This window comes from Stegostoma tigrinum, chromosome 27 (genome assembly GCF_030684315.1).
Source record: "Stegostoma tigrinum isolate sSteTig4 chromosome 27, sSteTig4.hap1, whole genome shotgun sequence".
Classification (NCBI taxonomy): domain Eukaryota; kingdom Metazoa; phylum Chordata; class Chondrichthyes; order Orectolobiformes; family Stegostomatidae; genus Stegostoma; species Stegostoma tigrinum.
In genome coordinates, this window is record NC_081380.1 from 33,318,407 (window position 1) to 33,341,108 (window position 22,702).

Consider the following 22,702-nt stretch of genomic DNA (forward strand, 5'->3'; position numbering starts at 1 on the left):
TCATATTCTGCCTTGGAACCCTACAACCCAATGGTCTCAAAGTGGACTTGACGAGCTTCAAAATCTCCCCACCCCCAACTCATAACAAGACCAGCGCCCCTCTCATCGCCAACTCATTTACTTTGTCTGTCTTCTCTCCCACCTATCTGCTCCTCCCACCTCACTGATCAATCCCCACCACTCACCTTTACTAGCTTCATCCCTGCCTCCTTGACTTGTCTGTCTTCTCGCCCACCTATCCACTCCACTGTCAACCTATCACGGCCCCCCCCCATTTGTTTCAGAGCCTCTTTCCCTCTCCCCATTCCTGAAAAAAGGTCCCAACCTGAAATGCCAGCTTTCCTGCCCCTCTGATGCTGCCTGGACTGTTGTGTTCCTCCAGCTCCACACTGTGTTATCTCTGACTCCAGCATCGGCAGTGCTTACCATCATTGCTGTAACCTGCACTTCATAACAATGTCTTGTAAGTTTTGCAATGCACAGATCTAGTGCAAAGTAAAATGCCCAGGAACCTCAGAGAAACACCTCATACCAATCTACTGAGGGTCTCTTTCTAATTTTTAAATAATTTGTAATTTTGTGCTTTAATATCCAGATCCACTAAGAAGTGGCTTGAAGCTTTGAGCTTTAATTATACTCTTTGCACACAATAACAGGAGATTTCACACTCTCTCAGCTCTATCTCTGATTTTTAGATATTGATCTTATTTATGTTAAAGTATAATACAATTAAATAGTCATGTCATACCTTGTGATTCAATGTGTCAATATTTGTTCAATGATAGCACCCTTGCCTGTGAGAGAAAGTCATGGTTCAGCACACAATCTGGGCTGCCATGTTACTCTGGTATTGAGGAAGTGCTGCACTCATAGGGCAATCCTTCAAATGAGCTGTAAAATCAAGGATCTTGAAGGGCTGGTGGATGGGAAAGGTTTTGTGGCAGTATTGGAAAACAAAAGCATGGGAATCTCATAGTGTACACATCCACAGACTCTCTCAACATTACTGAAACAGATAACCATCTTCTATATTTCATTATTGATTGTGGTATTCTGCTGTTTGCCGCTGGCTGTTGTGTTTTTCCAGATTACCAGTGATTGTATTTCTCAACTGCTTCAGTGAGTATAAATGCTATGAATGTCTGACGTTTTTGATAAATGCGAGTCCCTTCTTTATGTAAACAGAGTGAAGATCTTGCCAGGCACATTACTATGGCAGCAACAGACCTAGTAATAAGCAAATCAAACTGCTAGATTTAGCAAAACCAATAAAATGTTATGAATCTCATGATATGCTCTCTGCTTCTTCCTTCAATGGAGGCCTGAACAGCTCCCAACCAGCACCTCCCTCTTCAGCATGGCTGAACTTGTTTTCTAATTTCTCTTCTAACTTGCCTCACCTCCTCCACGTAAAAGGTATGTGGAATATTTGTTGCACCAGTTCTACTCACAATCCCCCCCACAACACTCTTTCCAGTATATTAATGATTGCTTCGATGCCATTTCCTGCTCTCATCGAGGACCAGAAAATGTCAGCAATTTCGCGACCAATTTCTACCCTTCCCTTGTCTTTACTTGGTTCATCTCTGACTATTTCTTTTCCTTTTTTTTGTCTTTTCTTCCCATTTCCACGGATAGCCTATTGAAATTGAATTATTCAAGTTCATCACAAACCCACATATGGTGACTTCAACTACATGTCCTCACAGTCTGCTTCCTGGGAGGACTCTATTCCATTCTCCCAGATTCCCTGTCTCCATTGCTTCTGTTAGGATTCCCTTATTGTCATTTCCCACCTCACTTCATCCACATTCAAAGGATCCTCTGCCATTTCCATTACATATGGCATGATGCCACTATCAAAAACACCATCCCTTCCCCTCCCTGTCAGCATTTTCATTGCTTACAATATGGTCTTCTATGGTAAGGAGACCAATTACAGATTGGGTGTCTGCTTTGTGGAACACCTCCAATCAGTCCACAAGCATGACCCTGACTTTCCTGTTGCCATTTTCACTCATGATCACATGTTTGTCCTAAGTTTGCTTTATTGCTCCAATAAAGGCCAACACAAGCTGAAGGAACAGCAGTTCCTTTTCTGTTTAGGCAGTTTATAACCTTCTGAGTCAATCCTCTGTCAAATCTTCAGTTTTTATGATTTTGTTTTCAGCAAGATGACCTGTATTCTGACCTCCATCTCTTCTCTGCAGCCATTACCACTCCCTTTGCATCTTGTTCTATGACACCTGTTAACTCTAACCTCCCTCAGTCTTTTAGGTTTCCCCAATCCTTCCTTTTGTTCCACTTGATCATTTCCAACTTTTCCACAGTGGACCTATTACTTTTCTACCTCTCTTCAATTCTGAAGAGGAATCTTATTGGACTCTAATGTTAACTTGTTTCTCTCTGCAAGTGCTGCCAGACCTGCTGAGCTTCTCTAGCACTTTCTGCTTTTATTCTATATTTTGACTCTATGGCTGAGTACTTTGTTTAGGTTGTTGATGCTGTTCCAAAACAGACAGGTTGAGTTCCAAGAAGATTATCTCCCTGTATCTCTAGTCAAAATAACACTTAGCTTTTTTGATATCACGTATCACTTACTTTTCTACCTAGGTAAATCACTAAATTTAAGTTTTACCTGCTCCTGTACCAACCACTTACATATTTAAACTAATTCACGTTGTCATTCCTTGTTTGCTCCATCAGTTTCAACTCTGCTGTCTCAAATTTGGTGTCATCTAAAAATCTAAGCAATTTGAACTACAATTTTGAATAAAAAGCAACAACATCAATTCCTGGGACACGCCACTCATCATTTTCCTCCTCTAACAAGTATTCTCAATTTTCTATTTCAGTCAATTACTTATCCGTCTGTAGATTTCACCTTGAGATGAAGTTCAAATGAAGCAGCAACATTCCTTTACATCCTAAAGGTCCATGCCTGTTCTTCTGATGCATACCAGCTTTCTCCCAACAATCTTCATCTAACCTTATCAAGAGGAACCCTCTACATCAAACCCCCTCCTATGCTTATCTAGCTTCTCCTTAAAACAGATCTATGGTGGACGTACCAACTAATTCCTGTGATAGACAGTTCTACATTGTGACAATTCTGTTCGTAAAAAAAGTTCCTCTTGAATTTCCTGCTCACTTTATTAGTGACTATCTTATCACTGTTGCTTCTTTTTGTCTTGCCCCCATCTTTTTTACTTCTGCCCTTTAAAAGTGTTCTATAATCTTCTATCAGATTTACCCTTTATTCCTCCCTTTTCTGGAGAAAAAAACCTTCATCCTGTTCAGCCTTTCCGGCTAGGTGTCAGATCTTAGTCCTCAAATCATTCCAATAAGTCTTTTTTGCACCTTCATTTTGTATAATATGGAGAGTAGAACTAATCACAGTACTTCAGAACTATGGTCTAACCAATGCTTTATACAAGTTCAACAGAATATCCCCTCTTTTCACCTTTATCCTTCTGGAAGCAAACTCTAGTGCTTTGTTTGCTTTTTAGTGACCTTATTTTACCTGGCACTGATGAATTTGTAGCTGCCTGCCTTAAAAAAGGGACAGGGCTTTGGATCATCTCCATTTCCTCCCTGTGCCAAGATTTTTAGGATTGGATTCACAATGCTAAATAGTTTTCTCTTCCGATGATATTTTTTCACAAAGAACTGTAGAATGTTCATTTTACAGTATGTGAAAAGAGAAAGCCTAGAGTGAAGAAAAATTGGGCTTGAATTTGCTCGAGTGTAGAAGGGTGAGGTGTGATTGAAGCCTGTAAGATCCTGAAAGATCTTCAGAAGGTGGAAGCGGAAAGAGCAGTAACGGGTGAGTCTAAAATTAGGGTTGTTCGTTCAGGACAGAGTTAAGGGGAATTTTGTTTTCTCTCAAGAGAGTTGCATGCCTTTGGACCTCTGCATTGAGCGGTGGTGGGGATGGGAATATTTTAAGATGGCTATAGATAGATTCTTGTTAGGTGAGGGAATCAGAAGTTATTGGGGTTAGATGGGAAGATGGAAATTGGAATGCAAACATATCAATACACACGTATTGAATGACACAGCAGGCTTCAGTGGCCAACTGGCCTACTTCTGAGTATGCCAGGATTTGTGAGTGCGCAAATACAGTGAAAAATCTTTTCATTATCTGGATGTCGGTAGAGAATTAGCACTTGACCTAATTTGGACTTGCAGGAACATGATTGCTGAAATAAAGTAGAGGAGGAGCGTGCAGTTTACATACAATAAAGTATATGTTGAATAACACTGCGGTGTGTGGAAGAGAGTTTTACATGGATCTCCAAACAGTTTAGTCAACATGAAGAAAGATGATGCAGAAAAAGAGAAACTGATAAGCTGTGGGTGCTATGTGCTGAGAAAGTAGCTATGATTTGCTACAAAAAAAAATGTGTACTCCAGTATAGTGGTGAACAAGCTACTGCCAAGGTTATGAGTTCAAATCTCCACAATAGCCAATTCATTGAATAAATTTTGTTATTTTGTGAACTGGCGCCAAAGGAAATAGCTGAGAATACTGTCAGATTGTAATTAAAAATGCAACTTGTTCACTAACATCCATCAGGAAACCTGCCATTTCTGTCTGTTTGGGCTTACGCATGATTCCAGTCCCACGATAAACACTGCTTGTTCAGCACAGTCCACATCGCAAAAGCAAGTTACACGAAAGAAATAGAAAAGCGTTTGAAATTATTTTGAATGAAGCACGAGTTTTGCAAAAGGTAATTGTTTTGTTGTCACCACTGCTGCCTGTTACAACAGGAGGTGTAGTCACTAGGCAAGTGCAGTCAAGTTATTTTATCAGTTTTGCAGCCCTGCAATAGCAAACTTGATTAAAACTTGGTTTCTTTAAAACAAAATGCAACAGTGTAACATGTCTCTTTTTCTCTTTTTTGCAGCGTATACAACTCTCCTGAAATGTTAACTGAAATATTAACGTTTCACAGTTCCTTTTCATACTTGCTCATCTGTGTTTCCACCGGTAAGAATGTCAGTCATACAGAATGTCATGCGCAGTATGTACAATTGTGGCTTTTAGCCATAGTTTTTCTCTTGTTCAAAGCTTAGAATGTAATATACAGCACAGGTTAGACTGTAATATACAACACAGACAGACCTAACCAGCAAACTAATGACTTTTTTTTTGAATACTGTGGTTATTTGTCAGTATTGTGGTGGAATGGATGGATTGATTTGATGATAATGTAACCTGATAATTGTCAACATTTTTATTATTGCATGATGTAGTAACTTCACAAGTAAATTAGGAAGTTGTTATAGTTGAACCTTTCCTGTTGTGATGGTGTTATAAAGTTAATTAAACTTCCAATGTTATGTTACCATATTATTGCTTTAAGTTGGCATTCTACCTGTTGCTTTACAGCTGTACTGTTAAGGAACTTGATTTCTTCTTGAAAGCAACAAGTTTAAAAGTCTGGCAGTGTACACCAAACACCAAAACAAACCACAGCCAAATAATACAAACTGCTCTCACTATGCTTATATTCAAGAAGGCTCTCAAAAATATCTTGCATCTTTAGCATTGTCGTAATTGGAATCTCACAACAATTTGTTTTTAGGGAAAGGCGCTTCATGTTTCTGCTCCTTTAACCATCCCACTTTATCCCAGCTCCAGATGCCTCAACAAAATTTTATCCTGACTCAGTAACTCTGCTGCCAGGATAAGTTCACTCCATTCATAGCATAAATACCAGGAAAAAAATGTAAAGGGAGGCTAGTTTCCAGATTCCCAACTGAAAGAATAGCAGCACAAGAAAAGCTAATGAAGAAATCAGCTGCATGTATTCTGCAGAACTGAACCAATGTAGTTTCACCTTGAAATGAGGTGGTTGGGGATGAATTGCTGTTTACCTTTGTGGAGAAACCATATTGAAAGCATACAGGGCAGCATGGTGGCTCAGTGATTAGGCCAGGGATCTGGGTTCAATTCTGCCCTCAGGTCTATGTGGAATTTGTACATTCTCCCCATGTCTGCATGGATTTCCTCCTGGGGCTCCAGTTTCCTCCCATAGTCCAAAAATGTGCAGGTTAGTTGGATTGGCTGTGCTAAATTGCCCATTGTGTCCAGGAATGTGCAGGCTGGGTGGGTTAACAATGGGAAATACAGGGTTACAGGGATAGGGTAGGGTGGGTCTGGGTGGAATGCTTTTCGGATGGTTGCTGTGAACTAGATGAGCCAAATGGCTTGCTTCCACACTGTAGGGATTCTGTGATTCTAATTTAAAATGAGTATGTAATCAAGGAGAAAAATGGGTAAACTAACTATGGATACTGGAGTTAACGGCGCAATCCTGGCCACAACCAATGAGTAGTGGCTGGGATGGAGAGAGACGGGGAACCTGCACAGTGGTCAGCGGGCATACTGACATCCAGACATCACCAGGTTGGGAATGTGTAATGGCCAGGGAGTGCTTAAAGCCAATGTCAGCCCATTCTCCCGAAAACCCACAGGCTTCCAGCATTACCTGAGCTTGTGTGGGAATTAGATTTCCACTTTTATTTTAAGTCTAATCAGTCCTGCTCCAGTGGAGAGTCAGTCTTATGGGCTTGTACATTGGACAACTGGGGTGTAGACCATTCTTGCTTTACCCCCAAGCTTCATTGATATTTTGAGGTCATGGGTCATTGCTGGTGTTATGGGATCCAAGAAAGTGCCTTGTTATTCTGAGTTTGAACTTTGACCTTTACAAAATCCTTATCATGCATGAAAGCTCCTGGTCTTAGTGCTTTTCTTTGAAACCAGAGTTTTTTTCTGGATCATCTGATGACTTTCTAATGTCTCTTGAACACTCCTAAAATGTATATAGAACATTAGTCCCTGATTCAAAATTGCAGCAGGTCAACAAATCACCTCCGGACAACTAAAGTAAACTAAATTCAGCCTTGATAATGTTGCTCACACCCAGAAAACCGATGCAAATAAAAGGACGTTTCTAGTTTAAAATGTGAAAGCTATTTTCACACCCACAAAACTATTCAAAATGTAAACCCAACTCAGTGATCTGGGATCTGGCTGATATGAAAATGTATCTTTTCACTATGAAAATGATAAATATTTGGAAGCAGATAATATTGAAACATTTAAGCAAGAATTAAACACTGTCGATAACAAAGGAAATCATTGCTTGCATGGAGCTTGTTTTTTGGGCTGGCCAGATGACCTGCAGCTTCACTTAGATCCTGCATTTTCCTTTGTTCTGATGTTCTGATTAGTAGAACAAATTTAAAACCATTCTCTTGAGGGACCTTGGCATCCTAATTATGTTTGGCTTGTGTTATTACACAAATACAAATTTATCCTGCTATCACAAACTAATTTTAACTTTAAACTGTTGCTTTTGAAAAATTATTTTGAGAAATAACAATAGGATGATTGCATAAAATCTTGTTTGTTGTTGGAAAGTTAATGTTATTGATAGAGGCTTTCCCTTTGAAATTGCTGCTGATAGGCTGTGACAGCCCATCATTCTGTGGCAGATTTACTGCATAATTATAAATTCAAGATCAACATTTTTTTTGAAGCAAATGCTAATTCATTGGCAGTATAGTTAAGCATGAAGTACATCTGAACAGAAAAAGATATACATCTTGGACAGCTTTTAATTTTACCAGAACCAGTCTGGTTGAATTCCTATTTCACAGACTCTCATAACCATTCGTCATCAGGCAGCAGTTTCAGTGCAGCCTTGGGTTTATGACAAAGCGTCATGGTCTTATTAAATGGCAGAGAAGGCTTGAGGGGCCAAATGTCCTACTCATGCTACATGTCCATATGGAATCAGTTTATCCATCAGCCATTAGTGGGCATCGTGGCTCTGTAAAATAGAAGTAAATTAGGATTATTGCTTTTGTTTCCATTTATTTGAGACATTTGTAGAGTACAAGAGCATGCTAAAGTACATAGTGTCATGGAGTCATATAGCACAGAAACAGACCCTTTGGTCCAACCAGTCCATGCTGAATGTAGTCCCAAACTAAACTAGTCTCACCTGCCCGTCCAAATGTCTTTTAAACACTGTAGTTGACCTGCATCCACCAGTTCCTCAGGAAGTTCATTCCACACACGAATGACTCTGTAAAAACTTTTCCTCTCATGTCTTTTTAAAATCTCTTTCCTCTCAATGAACCAGATGTATTTTTTTTCCCCTGACAAACAACCATGGTTTTGTGGTCATCATTCCAGATTTCCTTTATTGCATTTCAAATTCCAGCATTTGCGAATGATTCCTGATATCTCGGCTTCAGGGATTAAGTAATGAGGAGTGATTGTATGAATTCAGAAGTTTGAGGAGCGATCTGAATAAAGTCATCAAGCTATTAACAGGAAAAGGCATAAAGAACATAAGAACTAGGAGCAGGAGTAGGCCGTTCGGCCCTTCGAGCCTGCTCCGCCATTCAATAAGATCATGGCTGATCTTTTCGTGGACTCATGCTAGATAAAGACAACCTATTTCCACTTGTTAGGGATTCTAGAACTAGAAGGTATTGTCTGACAATTAGGGCCAAACCATTCAGGAGAGATGTTAGGAAGAAGTACTTTTACATACAAAGGGTAGCTGATGTTTGGAACTCTCTTCTACAAACGGTAGTGGATGCTCAATCAGTTGTTAGTTCTAAATCTGAGAAGGGCGACAATTTTGTTGAGCAAAACTCTTCAGGGATATGGGCCAGATGAGCTATGATCGCAGGCTCGAGGATTCACATGACCTACTCCTCTTCCTATATTCATGTAGCTGTGCTGTTTGATTCTAACAGTCATAAGTGTGAAACTCCTTTTCTGTACTGTCTCTTCCCTGTGTGCATAGCGTCCATGTTTGTGTGTTTGAACTCATGGTTCCCACTAAGATTGCATTTCAGGCAAGGGGCGATAACTCCATCCAATCTATCACCAAACATGTGACTCAATCATACTAACCAGGAGGCTGCGGCAGATTTTATCCCCAGTCTGCTAAAGTTAGCCGCTCACTCAGGGTTGAACTTTGATCCTACATTCCTGCCTAGGCCAGGGGAATACTCCTTTACTGCAACAATTGCATCCTTTCCTTCTCATGAGCATGCCGGTTTCCATTCCTTCTAGTCTCTCCATCACACCATGTTCTCCTTGCTTTTCCTTTACAGAGTACCACCACCCACTGTAACCAAAACAATACAAACGCAAGTTACTACAGATGCTGGAAATCTGAAATGAAAACAGAAAATGCTTGACCCAGGAGGTCAGGCAACATTTTCAGAGAGAAACCGATAATATTTAACAATGATGATCCTTCATCAGAATTGAGAAAAGAGTTCAGCTGAAGGGTCATTTCAGCTGCAGCGTTAACTGCGTTTCTCTCCACAATAAGTTCCATCTGCAATAAGTTCCTTCCTGTCACAGTGCCATCTCCCACTGCTGCCACTCCAATGTCACAACTCCATGCTGGTATTCTGAGCTAAAACACCCAGAGCTGTTTCTAACTCTGAGGCATTTCTGTTTCGTACGAAGAGGAAAAAAAAATCACTTTCTTAAAAAGCACTTTTTGTGGAAATGGATCAGGAGGAGGGAAAGCAAAAGTGGGCTAAGAAAAATAAAGGAAGGAAAGATTGAGTAAACGCCTAAAAGGGTACATTTCCCTGGGTGAAAGTAGTTAATACATAGACAAGTTAGAATAGCGAGAGGATGGAAATATAGTTAACAAAGCAAATGCATCATAGCAAACAGCCTGTTTTCTCGGCTTTCAGACAAAAGTGCATACTTTACAAACCTGCTTCAGCATTGAATGCAATGCAATGTCATAATGACACAAATAGCTATTATTTTACAGATACTATTCCTTTAAATTTAGACTGAACAATTTACCATACATTTGTTCCTGTTGTTTACTGTTCCAGAGGAGAGTTTATAATATTACAGTTTTTAACAATATTGTTATAAAGAAAGGCTGGATAGGCTGGGACATTTTTCACTGGAGCGTTGGAGGTGGAGTGGCGACCTTATAGAAGTTTATAAAATAATGAGAGGTATGGATAAGGTTAATGGTAGGTATCCTTTCACTGGGATGGGGGATTTCATACTAGGGAACTCATTTTAAAAAATCTCTCTTCTCTCGCCTTAAAAGACATGAGGGGCAATTTTTTTTTACACAGAGAGTGGGTTTGTGTGTACTTATCCAAGTACATGAACAGGAAAAGTTTGCAGGGATAGGGACTAGGAGCAGGCAGGTAGGACTATTTTAGTTTGGGATAATGTTCAGCATGGACTGATTGGACTGAAGGGTCTGTTTCCGTGCTGTATGACTTTATGAACTTTTAAACCATTTTTAATAATTTATTTAAAGTAACATATCTCTTTTGAGCAATATAATTAAGTCGCTTTTTCAAATATCTCACTTAGTGGGAACTTCATTCATTTATAGTGGTGATCTGGGATTTTTAACTTAACATTTTTATCAGTTTTTTACTTAACAACCTCCTGAAGATTGTGAAGTGCCTAACTGCAAGATGAGATGTTGTTTCTCAAGCATACCTTGAGCTGCATGGGAACATATCGGAGAGGGTAGAGAGGTCAGTGTAGGACTGGATCACAGAACTAAGATGAATTTGACAACGCACTCTGAGGGAAAGCTGTATGGAGGTGCTATAAAATGCAATTAACCCAGTTCTCCAATGTGGCAGAGACTGCATCATCAAGTATATACTGTGTACAAGATTGAAAGAAATACAAACAAGTCACTGTTTCATTGGGAAGGAGTGTTCAGGACCTTTGAACGGCAAGAAAGGAGATAAGTTATTGGCAGCAGCTTGAGCGGTTTCATATGACAGTACCAAATGAGGGACAGGGCAGGTTTAGGGCTGAACTTTCACAAAGGATGGGGTCCCTTCAGAAGGGAAAGACCAAGGATGTTCTGTTTTGTGGAGGCTGGGGTGATGGTCAGCAAGGACAAGGGCTTTCAGAGGAAGGAGGGAAAGGGATTCAGAACAGAAGTATGGAAAATAAAGTGGAAACAGTCGAGGACCCTATCACCTTAGTTGAGGAAGACAGATTGGATTTGTAAGAGTGTACCATCAGACAGATGCAGCAGAGATACTAAGAAGCCAGAATTCTTACAGGGAGTGGTGTGGGGCAGTGAGGTGTAAGGGTATATAGCTGAAATAGCTGTGGCAGGCAGTGGGTTTTTTGTGGATTTTGGTGGATGGCCTATCCCCAGAAATAGGGACAGGAAGGTCATGGCTGGGAAAGAGAGACACCATGTGAAGGCAAGAGAAGAATGAAAACTGGAAGTAAATGGAATTAAATTTTGCAGTTCAAGGAAAGGGCAGTAATGGCACTGATGCAGTCATCCAGGCACAGGAAAAGAGCGGGACCCCGGCAGAGTGGGAACAAAGAATGTTCCACCTTTTCTACAAAAAGGCAGCCATAACTGGGACATGTGCAGGTTCAGGAAGAAACATCATTTCCATGTTGGAAGTGAATGAAGTCAGATGAAAAACTGTTCCATGTGAGAATTAGTTCATCTAGTGGAATGAGGTGATGGCAGCTGGAGAGTGGTTGATCCTCCATTAAATGAACGTATACAATGGGAGTAGGAGCAATCCATTCAGCCCTCAAGCTTGCTGTCAATAGGATCATGGCTGATCTGATTACGGCCTCAGCTCCACATTCCCATCTACCCCCAGTAACCTTTGACTCACTTGTCAGTCAATAATCTGTCCATCTCTACCTCAAAGGTTTCTGTGACACTGACTCCACAGTTTTCTGAAGAACAGAGTTCTAATGACTCAGGGCTCTCTGAAAGAAAAGATTTCTTTTCATTTTAGTCTTAAATAGGTGGCACCTTTAAGTGAAATTGAGAACTCTTCGCACATTGCACTGACGGATAAAGGTGTAAAGAACGGAACATCTCTGGTAGAAAGGAAGCAGTTAAGGCAAGGAAACCAGAAACTACTGACACTTTGCATGGTGTTAAAAGAGTTGTGGATGCACACGGGAAGAGACGAGATGGGAGTGAGAACATATAAAAGAAAATCAGTTCCACTGAGGATGAACAGGCTGAAATTATGGGTCTGTCAGGACAGTACTGTTTGAGGATCTTGGGAATGAGGTAGAGCAGTCTGTATGGGTTTGGAGCTGTGAGTTTGGAGTTTTTAACAAATGTTTTGTGGTAGTCACTATGTTTTGTCACCAGTTTTGTGGTAACAGACTCATTGAATGTACTAACTATTATAATGAATCATCTCAAAGACATGGAATAACATCAGCTGATTTTACTTTGGTTGTACATAAAAGTTGCTTCAAATTATGTTCACAGAGCATCTTACCAGGGCTTCCTTGGCAGCATCTTCCAAACCCACATCCTGCACTACTTAGAAGAACAAGGGTATCAGATACATAGGAACACCACCTGCAAGTTCCGCTGCAAGTACCTCACCATCCTGACTCAGAAATACATCGCAATTCATTCATCGTCACTGGGTCAAAATCCTTGAATTCCCTCCCTAATACTGTAACGGATGTATAGGAACTTGGGAATTAGGAATGGGAGTTGGCAGTTCAGCCCTTTGAGCCTGCTCTAGCATTTAACATGATCATGGCTGATCTTATCCTGGTCTCAACTCCAATCTTCCGCCTGCTCCCGTCATCCTTTATCCCACTTTTCATCAGAAACGTGTCTATTTCTTTCTTGAATCTGTTGATTGATTCTGCCTCCATTGCACTGTGGGGCAGTGAGTTCCACAGATTCACAACTCTTTGGGAGAAGTAGTTTCTCCTCATCTCAGTTTTCAACCTACCTCTTCACATTCTATATCTACGACCTCTTGTTTGTGACTGTCTCACAAGTGGGGACATAGAGTCATACAGCACAGAAGCAGACCTTTCAGTCCATGCCAAACATTATCCCAAATTAAACTATCCTACTTGCCTGCTCCTGGTCTATGTTCCTCCAAATCTTTCCTATTAATGTACTTATCCAAATTTATTTCAAACGTTGTAATTGAATCAACATTCACTACTTACTCAGGAAGTTAATTCTATATGTGAACCACAACTTTCCAATGTTCACCTTATCAGTAATAATGTATCTATATCTTAATGACTGTAATAGTTCAAGGAGGCAGCTCATCATCCCCTTCTCAAGGCAATTACGAAAGAGTAGTAAATGCCCATATTTCCATGATTGAAGAGAAAGAAGAATGCAGCAAATATATAGAAATGCAGTAACTATGCTTTTCATAAGATTTTTGTCCAAGAACAACTGAATCAAATAGTGATTTTATAGTTTACTGGATCTTACAGCATTACGTTCACTGGATTTTGAAAATATTCAGCCAGAGTTATTTTCTTAGAAATTGTCTGATAACTGGTGATTTGAAATATTCATGAAGTAATAACTGCTCGCTGAGACTGTGCCTGTGACATGGAGCCTTGCTGTTGGCCAGTCCAAGTCAGAACATATGGTCTCCCACTTTACTTGCCAGACGCAAAAGACATCAGTGTTCAGACCATAAGACGCATAGGAGCGGATATAGGTCATTCAGCCCATCAAGCCTGACACAGGACTTTGAGCAGAGCTAGTGCCGCTGGCAGGTGGTACCCACATTTAGCTTCGCTCCGGGTACCATTACCAGCACGTACATTATTTACATTAAGCTACTATTTTCTTGGAAAACAAATCTTAACCTAGTTTGGAGCACCCCTTAAAGCAAAATTGTAGGTAAAAGGTTTTTGTAAGGAGGCGAGCAGGTGAGTAATACTGGAGAATTCAAGACAAACATGAGATAAACTTCAGGCTAAAAGCAGAGATGTATGCTGCCCAAGAGCAGTACAGTTTCGGCCAGACACCCAAGCAACATGGTAGACAGTTAGAACTATACTGAGTAATGAGAGAGAAGGAAATTGGGATTCCTGATATTGGACTGTCCGTCACAGTCCCGAGTTCTAAACTGGAAAGGGTGAGGTGTCTGTGGTTCTCCCAAGTGAAGTACAGCAATCACAGTAGCCTCAAAGATTTTTTGCAGAGTCTGGACCAACACTCCAAGCAGGTATATCTACTGGCAGTGTTGTTTAACCTAGACTAACCCAACAGCTGAAAATCACCACAAGAAACTTTTGAGTGGTCAAGGTTATACACGAAGACTTAAAATTAATGTGCATCATTGTGTGTAATAATACCTCATCACCAAAGGCTGAAACAGCCCACATTTGCTGCTATTTTTAAAATTCGGATATTTTCTATTTTCTTTTATTTTTAATTCCATTGCTAATCCTCAGCCAGTTACATTTTCAACATTTGGCTTCAATTCATAGCTTAACCTCGGCAAACTGATGACAGTCTCAGATACATTTTACAAAATCAAGTGTGCGCCAAGTTTATGTTTCTCAGAAACTAAGCTTGATAAATTGTTATTTGAGAGCAATGTGTCACCAGACTCCCTGAAAATTCTTTTCAGTGCCTTACCATTTTCTGCTGTAGTTTTAGTGCGAACAGCTTGTTTAACTGTGGGAGTTAACACAATCCGTGCCTATCCTGTCATGACACAATACTCAATATTTGTATTCGTGTTCAGCTTGAGCCACATTCCTCGTTCTTGCCACTGATATTTATATTTTGTGCGCAGCCTGTTTGTTCCACCAGACAACACATCCCAGATTGCTGCACGTTTCCGTATCTGTGTGGCATAGAGGAAGCTCTGGCTAACAATTCACTGCAATGTTGCAGGATAGCTGCATTAACCAAAATGGTGCTTTCAGATGAAACGTTGAACGGAGGCACTGTAGTCAATTAAACAGATGCAAGAGACTCCTTAGTTCTTTTCCAAAAAGAGCATGGAGTTTTTTTTTATGCCTTAGAAAACCTCCTTCAACACATATCATAAAAAACAGAATTATGTATCTAATTGCTTTCGTGGGACCTGTCTTGTTTGCACATTGGTTACTGCGTTTGGCTAAAAAAAGCCGCAAGTCTACACTTCAACAAGAAATTACTTGTTGAATTCTGCGTGGACATGATAGTAATGCAGTGATCAAATGTGAGTTCTATAATTTTGGTTCAAATATAGTTGAATCCTAAACAGTAAAAATCAAACAGCAGCCCATGCTAAGTGCATAATTAAAACACCAGTGCATTAACTAAACTGGGAAAGTTTCAACTGTTTCTGTAACTGGAGTTTGATGGGGCTTTCTCCTCTCATTTGAGTCCTTCCAATATTATTTTTCTAGAAGGCTGTGAAGCATGCACAATGACAATTCCTCCCATATCAGCCAGTGGTCTCTGAAAACATCGTTCAACATGGCAACCAAGGCCGTCCCGCTCTCACTGTTGTCAGCTCCCAGCGAAGTCAGTGCACAGCAGTAAGGCATGGTGAACACAGGCATCTCAGCAGCCCCTTCCCTCCCCCTTTTAAAAATACTGAGCCCAGCTGTAGCAAACTACTCTCCACCCGGAACAGCCAATACATCAGTACAAGTTGAAACCTGCCTTCTGACCTTCCTACTAAATAAGTGGGTGGGAAACATGTTTTTGTATCTATTTTCTTAACTGTTCAGTTACCTTGTGATCCACTGATTTGAATAAGTACATTACAGCTCGAGTTCCTTTATAGCTTTGAGATAATAATTGTGAATTGTTCCTTTCAGGCTATTTTGTCCAAGATGTAGCTGATATCATCATGAACGGCCAGTCTAGAGCATCATGGGAGTTCCTGTTGCACCATACGTTGGTAATTATTTTGTGTAACTTCAATACCAACACAGCAATTCAGATCAGCTTTTAAGTTAAAATTTGTACTTTTCGAAGTGAATTATGCTGGAAGAGTAGGTCGGTTCTGGGAAAGCTCTAATACTTGGTTTGATTCTGTATTAACTATATCTCCCTTGTGCACACATGCTCCATATTGAGAAAGCATCAGTTGTTATAGCAACTGACAGTATCATCTACTGTTGCAACACAGGGGCTAATTTTATGAGTCACGCTGTCAGTGGGGAGCCATGCCTGCCAAATACACATATCCAAAATCACGGAATGTGCGGCACACAATGTTTCAAGCATTCATTTTAGCATCTCATCCAACAACATGATTTCTGGCTCTTTGTCTTCCGGCATCACCTCCTGGCGCTCACTGTTTTCATTTCCAGTTTAATAAGTTCTCACTCCACACCACTCCTAAAAGCAAAATATTGGTGTCCCTCTCTTCCCCCCCCCCATATGATCTCTTTCCTTTGCTCCCGCACTGTTTTCCATGTTCTTTTTTGTTTGGTATGGTGATGCAGATGGCACAGGACAGCGAGCTGCAGTTTTTAAAAAATCACAAAAATTAAGAGGATGTACTCCACGTAAGAAAAGATCTCAGGCAGTTTGGGAGCAAGTATAGCTGGTTGATTTCCTGCACTGGCAGGTTTTTTTTTAATTCCTCCTTTTTATTAAATTCATGATACGAAGAGGGAATCTGGGAATTCTCTTTGAAGTTATAATAATAATCCAGCAGAGAGATTCGTGAGTGTGTGTTGTTTTCTTCAGTGCTCCCATGCTGCCAAAAATCGGCTACCTTCACTAGTTCCTGCAAATTCTAGCAGGTTTATCCAAGTGGGGGAAGGGTGTATTTGTAATGCGGTATATTCAGAAATAGATGGACTCTGAGGATTGTGGCGGGAGTGGAGTTGGAACGGAGGGAGGATAGGACGTGTATATTTCATGTGAACATTTTATGTACTTGTCACGTGATTACATTTTGTTTTATCTCTGTTTATATTGTAGTGCATAAGGAACTCTATCGTATAAATTTCTCTTCAATGAAATGCGAGTGGAGACAAATACATGTGGGAATGTGATTATGCATGCTACAACTGTGAATATTTTTTTAAAAACCAGACTTAAATATTAAACTAAAATGCAGAACTATTAGATAGACCAGTGTTTTATTGGTCATAACAGATAACAGACTTGATATACAAGACAGAAAAAGAATGATTACAAAACGTCAAAATATTACCACTGAGAAGGCCGTCGTGCCTAAAAATTTAGTACTCAATCATATGACAAACTAGTGTTATAAACATCAGCATTCTAAGAACAGTATTTCATTCCTGTAACAAAATGTTTAGTTATGTGCCTGAAGTATACTTTTGGGCTTTGGCAGGTTAAGTGCTGACAGTCTGTCATGTAAATTTCAATATTAGTATGTAGGTTAATCATAAGATCACTGCAGACTGGAATGTTACAGATCAGCCAGGCTGCAGACAAATTTACATAATGACAATGAGCCCTCAGCAAGACATTGAAGAAATTGCTGGAAAACAGTAGAACCATTTTGCTTTATGCACTGAAGATGAATGAAAAGGCTATTTAATACATACGCCCTTGTGATATTAGTAGAATTTGAACAATGCTATTTCTGTTATCTTCCAAAAGAGCAGGAGAGTAATTTGAAAGCAGCAAGACATAATGCTTTTGAGGGCAAAATATCTAACCAATGGCAACATTTAGTTCTTGAAAGGATGCTCTGTCAATATTAAATATCTAAATACTGCAAGTTTTTTTTACTTTATGCAACCAGTGGTATGTCATAACCTTTGAGGAAAAGGAATTCTGGTACAGGTTGAGTAGCTTTCTCTAATTAATTATATTTTAAATAGTCAAAATAGGTGTGGCTTGCACTGGAAGCTTTGACATGTACTTCGAGAGGGCTAAGTAACAATCACAATGTTGAGAAGTAAAAACACACACCGTTGCACCAGTAATGCCTCAGACTTAGCATCATAGAAGTTTACAGCAAAGTAAAAGGGTCTTCAGTCAATCAGGACTGTGTCTATCAAAACCAAGCATGACCTTCTAATCCCATATTCCAGTTACTTCCCACGGGCTTGCATGCCCGGCCATCTCAGGTGTACATCTAAATGAGGATTTCTGCCCTTACAACCTCTACAGGCATGAGTTCCTGATTCCCACCACCTTCTAGGTGAAAACCTTTTGTTCATATCCCCTGTAACGCTCCTGCCCCTTGCCTTGAATCTGTGCCCCCTGTCATTGATCCCTCATCAAAGGAAAGAAGTTTCTTCTTGTCTACCCTATCAATGCTCCTTCATTCTGCCTTTCTGCTTTCCACAAGCAAGAAATAGAAAGGTGGAATTCTCCCAGCCCTTTAACAATGTTGGTAGTGGCAAATGAGTTGGGAAATATGGCAAGATTGGAAAAAATAACGTATCCAACGTTGAGAACAATAGTCAAATTTTGCCCCGACAGTTTGGACATAGTGATGAAAATCTCACCAGGAGCAATGAGAGACACGCATTAACATTTCATTATTAACTGTTCTCACCTCATAATCTTTCCTATTCCTTCATATGGAGGAGAGAAACAGAGCAGTAACAGTTTAAATACTAAAGTAGAGCGGGTACCTGGTGACTCCAGCTCACCACTCCTCCAGGCCTCCATCATGACTAGCAGACCCAAATGTATGATTCACGGATAATGACCATCTGTTCCTTCCTAGCTGCCCTCCATCCTCAAAGGTTGGTACTGGCCATGTACCAGCCCACCACATCATCCTGCATGTCTCCAGCTCATTTACAATATAGTTACCCACTTCAATACTGCACTTTGGAGTTCACCCTAATGCAACAGCCAGGACATTTAGCGTGCAGTGAGAGGGACCCATCTCACATATCGGAGCACACTGCACCTCAATTCAGACCTCACAGGCTCTCAGTATTTCTGTTTTGCATTGCCTTTTAATGCAGACAAAGGCCAGCCAGCTTGTCGTGGTTGTCATGACCAAACAGGTGGGCACATTGTTGTACAGTACTGTGCTACATCAATTTCGCACTTAAAACATGTGCCAGCAGCTCATGTGGCAAACACACTATATTGCAAACATACTCCAGCCAACTCAGCTAACTGACCCACATAATATCCAGGCTTTGGCTGACAAGTGGCAAGTAACATTTGCACCACACAAATGTCAGCCAATTACCACCTCCAACAAGAGTGAATCTAACTGTTTTGTCCTCTTGACATTCAATGGCATTACAATCACGTGACTATCAACATTTTGGGGATTACTGAGAAAGTGAACCGGATATTTACACAAATACTGTGGCTCCAAGAGCAGTTCAGAGTCTAGGAATCTGCAGTGAGTAACTCACTTGCTGATTTTCCAAAGTCAGAAGTCACATGACATCAGGTTATAGTCCAACAGGTTTATGTGAAACCATGAGCTTTTGAGTGGAGCACTTTACCTGACGAAACAGCAATGCTCCGAATGCTTGTGATTTCAAATAAACCTTCTGGACTATAACCTGGTGTCGTGTGACTTCTGACTTTGTCCACCCCCAGTCTAACATCAGCACGTCCACATCATGACTTTCCAAATTCTGTCCATCGTCTACAAGGCACAAGTCAAGAGTGTAATGGAATACTCCTCACTTCCCTGGATGAGTAAAGCTCATAACCCTCAGGAGGCTTCATACCATCCAAGACAAAGCAGCCTCCCTGATTGGCACCACATCTACAAGCATCCATTCCCTCCACCACCAACACTCTGAGGCAGCAGTGTGTACTATCTGTAAGATGGACCATAGAAATTCTCTGAGGTTCATTAGGAAGCACCTTCAAAACTCATGACCACTATAATGTAGAAGAAAAAAGGCAGAAAATACATAGGAACACCACCATCTGCAAGTTCCCAGCCTAAGCACTACCATCCTGACTTGGAGATATATCACCGTTCATACGGTGTCACTGAATCAGAATGTCAGACTGGACTTGAAACATTAACTCTAATATTCCCTATACGGATGCTCCCTGACTTATTGGGTTTCTCCTGCATTTCCTGTTTTTATTTATTTCCAGCATCCACAGTTATTTGTTTTTTATTATTTGCTTACCTTCAGTGACTAGTGTACAAAGAAACCTAGGTCACATTACGCCTCTCCCCTTTCTCACTCTATCGCCATTTGGATAATAATCTGCCTTCCTGTTTTTGCTAGTAAACTGGATCACATTTATCCACGTTATACTTCATCAGCCATGCATTTGCCCACGTACTGAACTTGTTCAAATTACACAGAAGCATCTCTGCATCCTCTTCACAGTTCACCCTTGCACTCAAGTTTGTGTCATCTGCAAATGGACTTAGCTTCCCCAACTAAATCATTGATACATATATTTGTGAATTGTTGGGGTATAATAACTGATCCCTGTGCCATCCCATTAGTCGGCGGCTTCCTGTCACAGTCTGCCAGCAGTTTCTCCATCCATTTCAATATACTATCCCAATCCCATGTACTTTACTATTACATGCTAATATTGTCATGGGACATTATCAAAAGCCTTTTAAAAGTCCACATCCACTGGTTCTCCCTTACCAAGTCTATTAGTTATGTCCTCTAAAAATTCCAGTAGATTTGTCAAGCATGATTCCCCCTTTCATAACTCCATGCTGACTCGGTCTGATCCTGTCACAGTTTGCTAATTTCTATGCTATTAAATCTTGTATTTTTCCTACAACTACTGTCAGGTTAATCAATCTGTAATTCACACTTTTCTCTCAACCTGCCTTTTTAAATAGAGAGGGTAGCTACGGTAACCTCAAACCCATAGGAACTGTTCCAGAGTTTGAGGTGGCATGGGGCATATAGGTAGCTTGGAGGGGACGTGGGAGCAGCTGCAGGTTGAGGGATGAGATTTAATGAGCATAAGAACAATGTCATCAACTAGGCTACTGGCCCTGAGCACTAAGGCAGGCATTTTAACCAGTCTGATTTTGCACCCACAAACTTCCTTCACCATAGCACCCTGCAAGACCTAAGCCTTTCTCGCCAACATCTTTGAGAAACAAAAATATTGCAAAAATTAGTTTCAGAGGCAAGCTTGCACCTTGGAAGTAGATAAAGTGCCAGCTCATATTTTCCCATCCCTACGTTAAAAGGCAGCCTTAAATGTGTTGCTTGAAACTTCTTCGGTCTGTTACCTTAACAAAAGCCTGTTTAAAGTTAACTTGTTTATGATTAACAGACTGGTTGCTACTTTCAACTAGCACGGAGAAGAATTTACAACTGCACCTTGAGCTGATATTTGCGCTGCTTACTTCAGCGGCTGAGCTTTTTAAAAAATAAAATATCAAAGGCCTTACTATTCTTCGAATTGTTTTGGCAGGTTATTGAAGAAGAGCAGAAATTTATACAATGATGAACTGATGGAGTAGAATCTTGAGGAGGTGCAATATTTTAAAATGTGAATAATGTACTAGCATTTTGATTATATGTTTCAAGTGGAACGATGTCTTCATCTAGTTCAACAAATTATGGAGCAATGATAATGGGCCAGAAACTTCTGTACTTAATTCGTGCATTATATATATATTAACATTGTAGGATTAAGGGTCTTTGTTGACTGTTTTGTTTATTCATTATATTGATGTCATAAAACAGCAGTTTCACTCTGTCCCTGCCAGGCAAAGTGTTAAGTCATAATAGATTTACACTGTGTGCACTGATGACATGCAGCTAGCCTGGTTGTAATTAAAAACCGAAAGAACTGCGGATGCTGTAAATCAGGTACAAAAACAAAGTTGCTGGAAAAGCTCAGCAGGTCTGGCAGCATCTGCCCAGAAGAAAGCAGAGTTGATGTTTCGGGTCCAGTGACCTCAGACCTCAGAACTGAGGTAGGGTCACCGGACCTGAAATGTTAACTCTGTTTTCTCTTCCACAGATGCTGCCAGACCTGCTGAGCTTTTCCAGCAACTCTGTTTTTGTTTCTGGTTGTAATTAAAATGCATCCATTTGGGTTTGCAGTTTGAGAAATAGAAATTATAACATGCTACTAACAGGGATGAAGATGGTAAAGGTGGGTGTCCTTTGCTGGTATCACATTGACTTGTAATATTGGACAAGCTGGATGTCTTAAAATCCCTGCTTTTCTAGTCTTCAGCTTCAGGTATATCAGGTACCCAGGATTGGCAATTAGATTCTGATGGAAGCATGATACCTGCTTGCCAAGGGGGAAATGTGTAGCCTAGGTAGAGAGATGGAATTGAGGTATAAATTAGCCACAAGCTCACTAATTGGTGGGCTAGTCTTAGTTTCCAGTATTTACAGCAATATTCATATGTTGGTGACACGTTGAAAGATCAGAGCTATTCCAAAACCAATCTTCAGTCAGTCAGTGACACTTAATTGAGTATTATTTGCAGAAGCACAAATATTTGAACCACAATCCAGTTCATGTGAAGTTGCAGTTAGAATCCATTTTTGGGTTGGTGTTCCCTGTACTCTGAGTAGACGTGAGAACTTAGCTTTTAAACATTTATTTGTAGCATTTGATGATCAAACCGTTCTTAGCCAGGCCCCTGTCGCTGAAATGTTTTTCAGAACCAAAACAGCATCCCAATACTGCCACAATCCCCCATTCATATAGAATTCCCAAAACTGCTAGAACTCTAGCTGTTTCATGATAACTTGTGCAACAGTATGCAATGTGTCAAGATTTTGCATTAGAGGCATGTTCTACATTGTGCTGCCTCAATCCTCCAAAACCCAACCAGCATGTCAATCTCTCTCTTTGTCTTTAAAGCTATTCCTTAAAACGCAAAATTCAATTCTTTGACCACAAGTTTCCTCTTCCTAGTTATTTCTTCTTTGCCCCAGTCAATGTCTGTTTAAATTTATTACACCTCTGTAAAGGACCTCTAGAGACTT

General features: G+C 40.3%; 1 protein-coding gene across 1 annotated transcript in view; it reads left to right on the forward strand.

Annotated features, from left to right (window-relative positions):
- The window catches only part of tlcd1 (TLC domain containing 1), a 45,437-nt gene that overhangs the window by 7,020 nt on the left and 15,715 nt on the right, over nucleotides 1–22,702 (forward strand). The window contains exons 2-3 of the mRNA XM_048557090.2: nucleotides 4,914–4,996; nucleotides 15,647–15,729. Coding sequence (XP_048413047.1) covers nucleotides 4,914–4,996; nucleotides 15,647–15,729 — 166 coding nt within the window. The remainder of the gene's footprint in view (nucleotides 1–4,913; nucleotides 4,997–15,646; nucleotides 15,730–22,702) is intronic.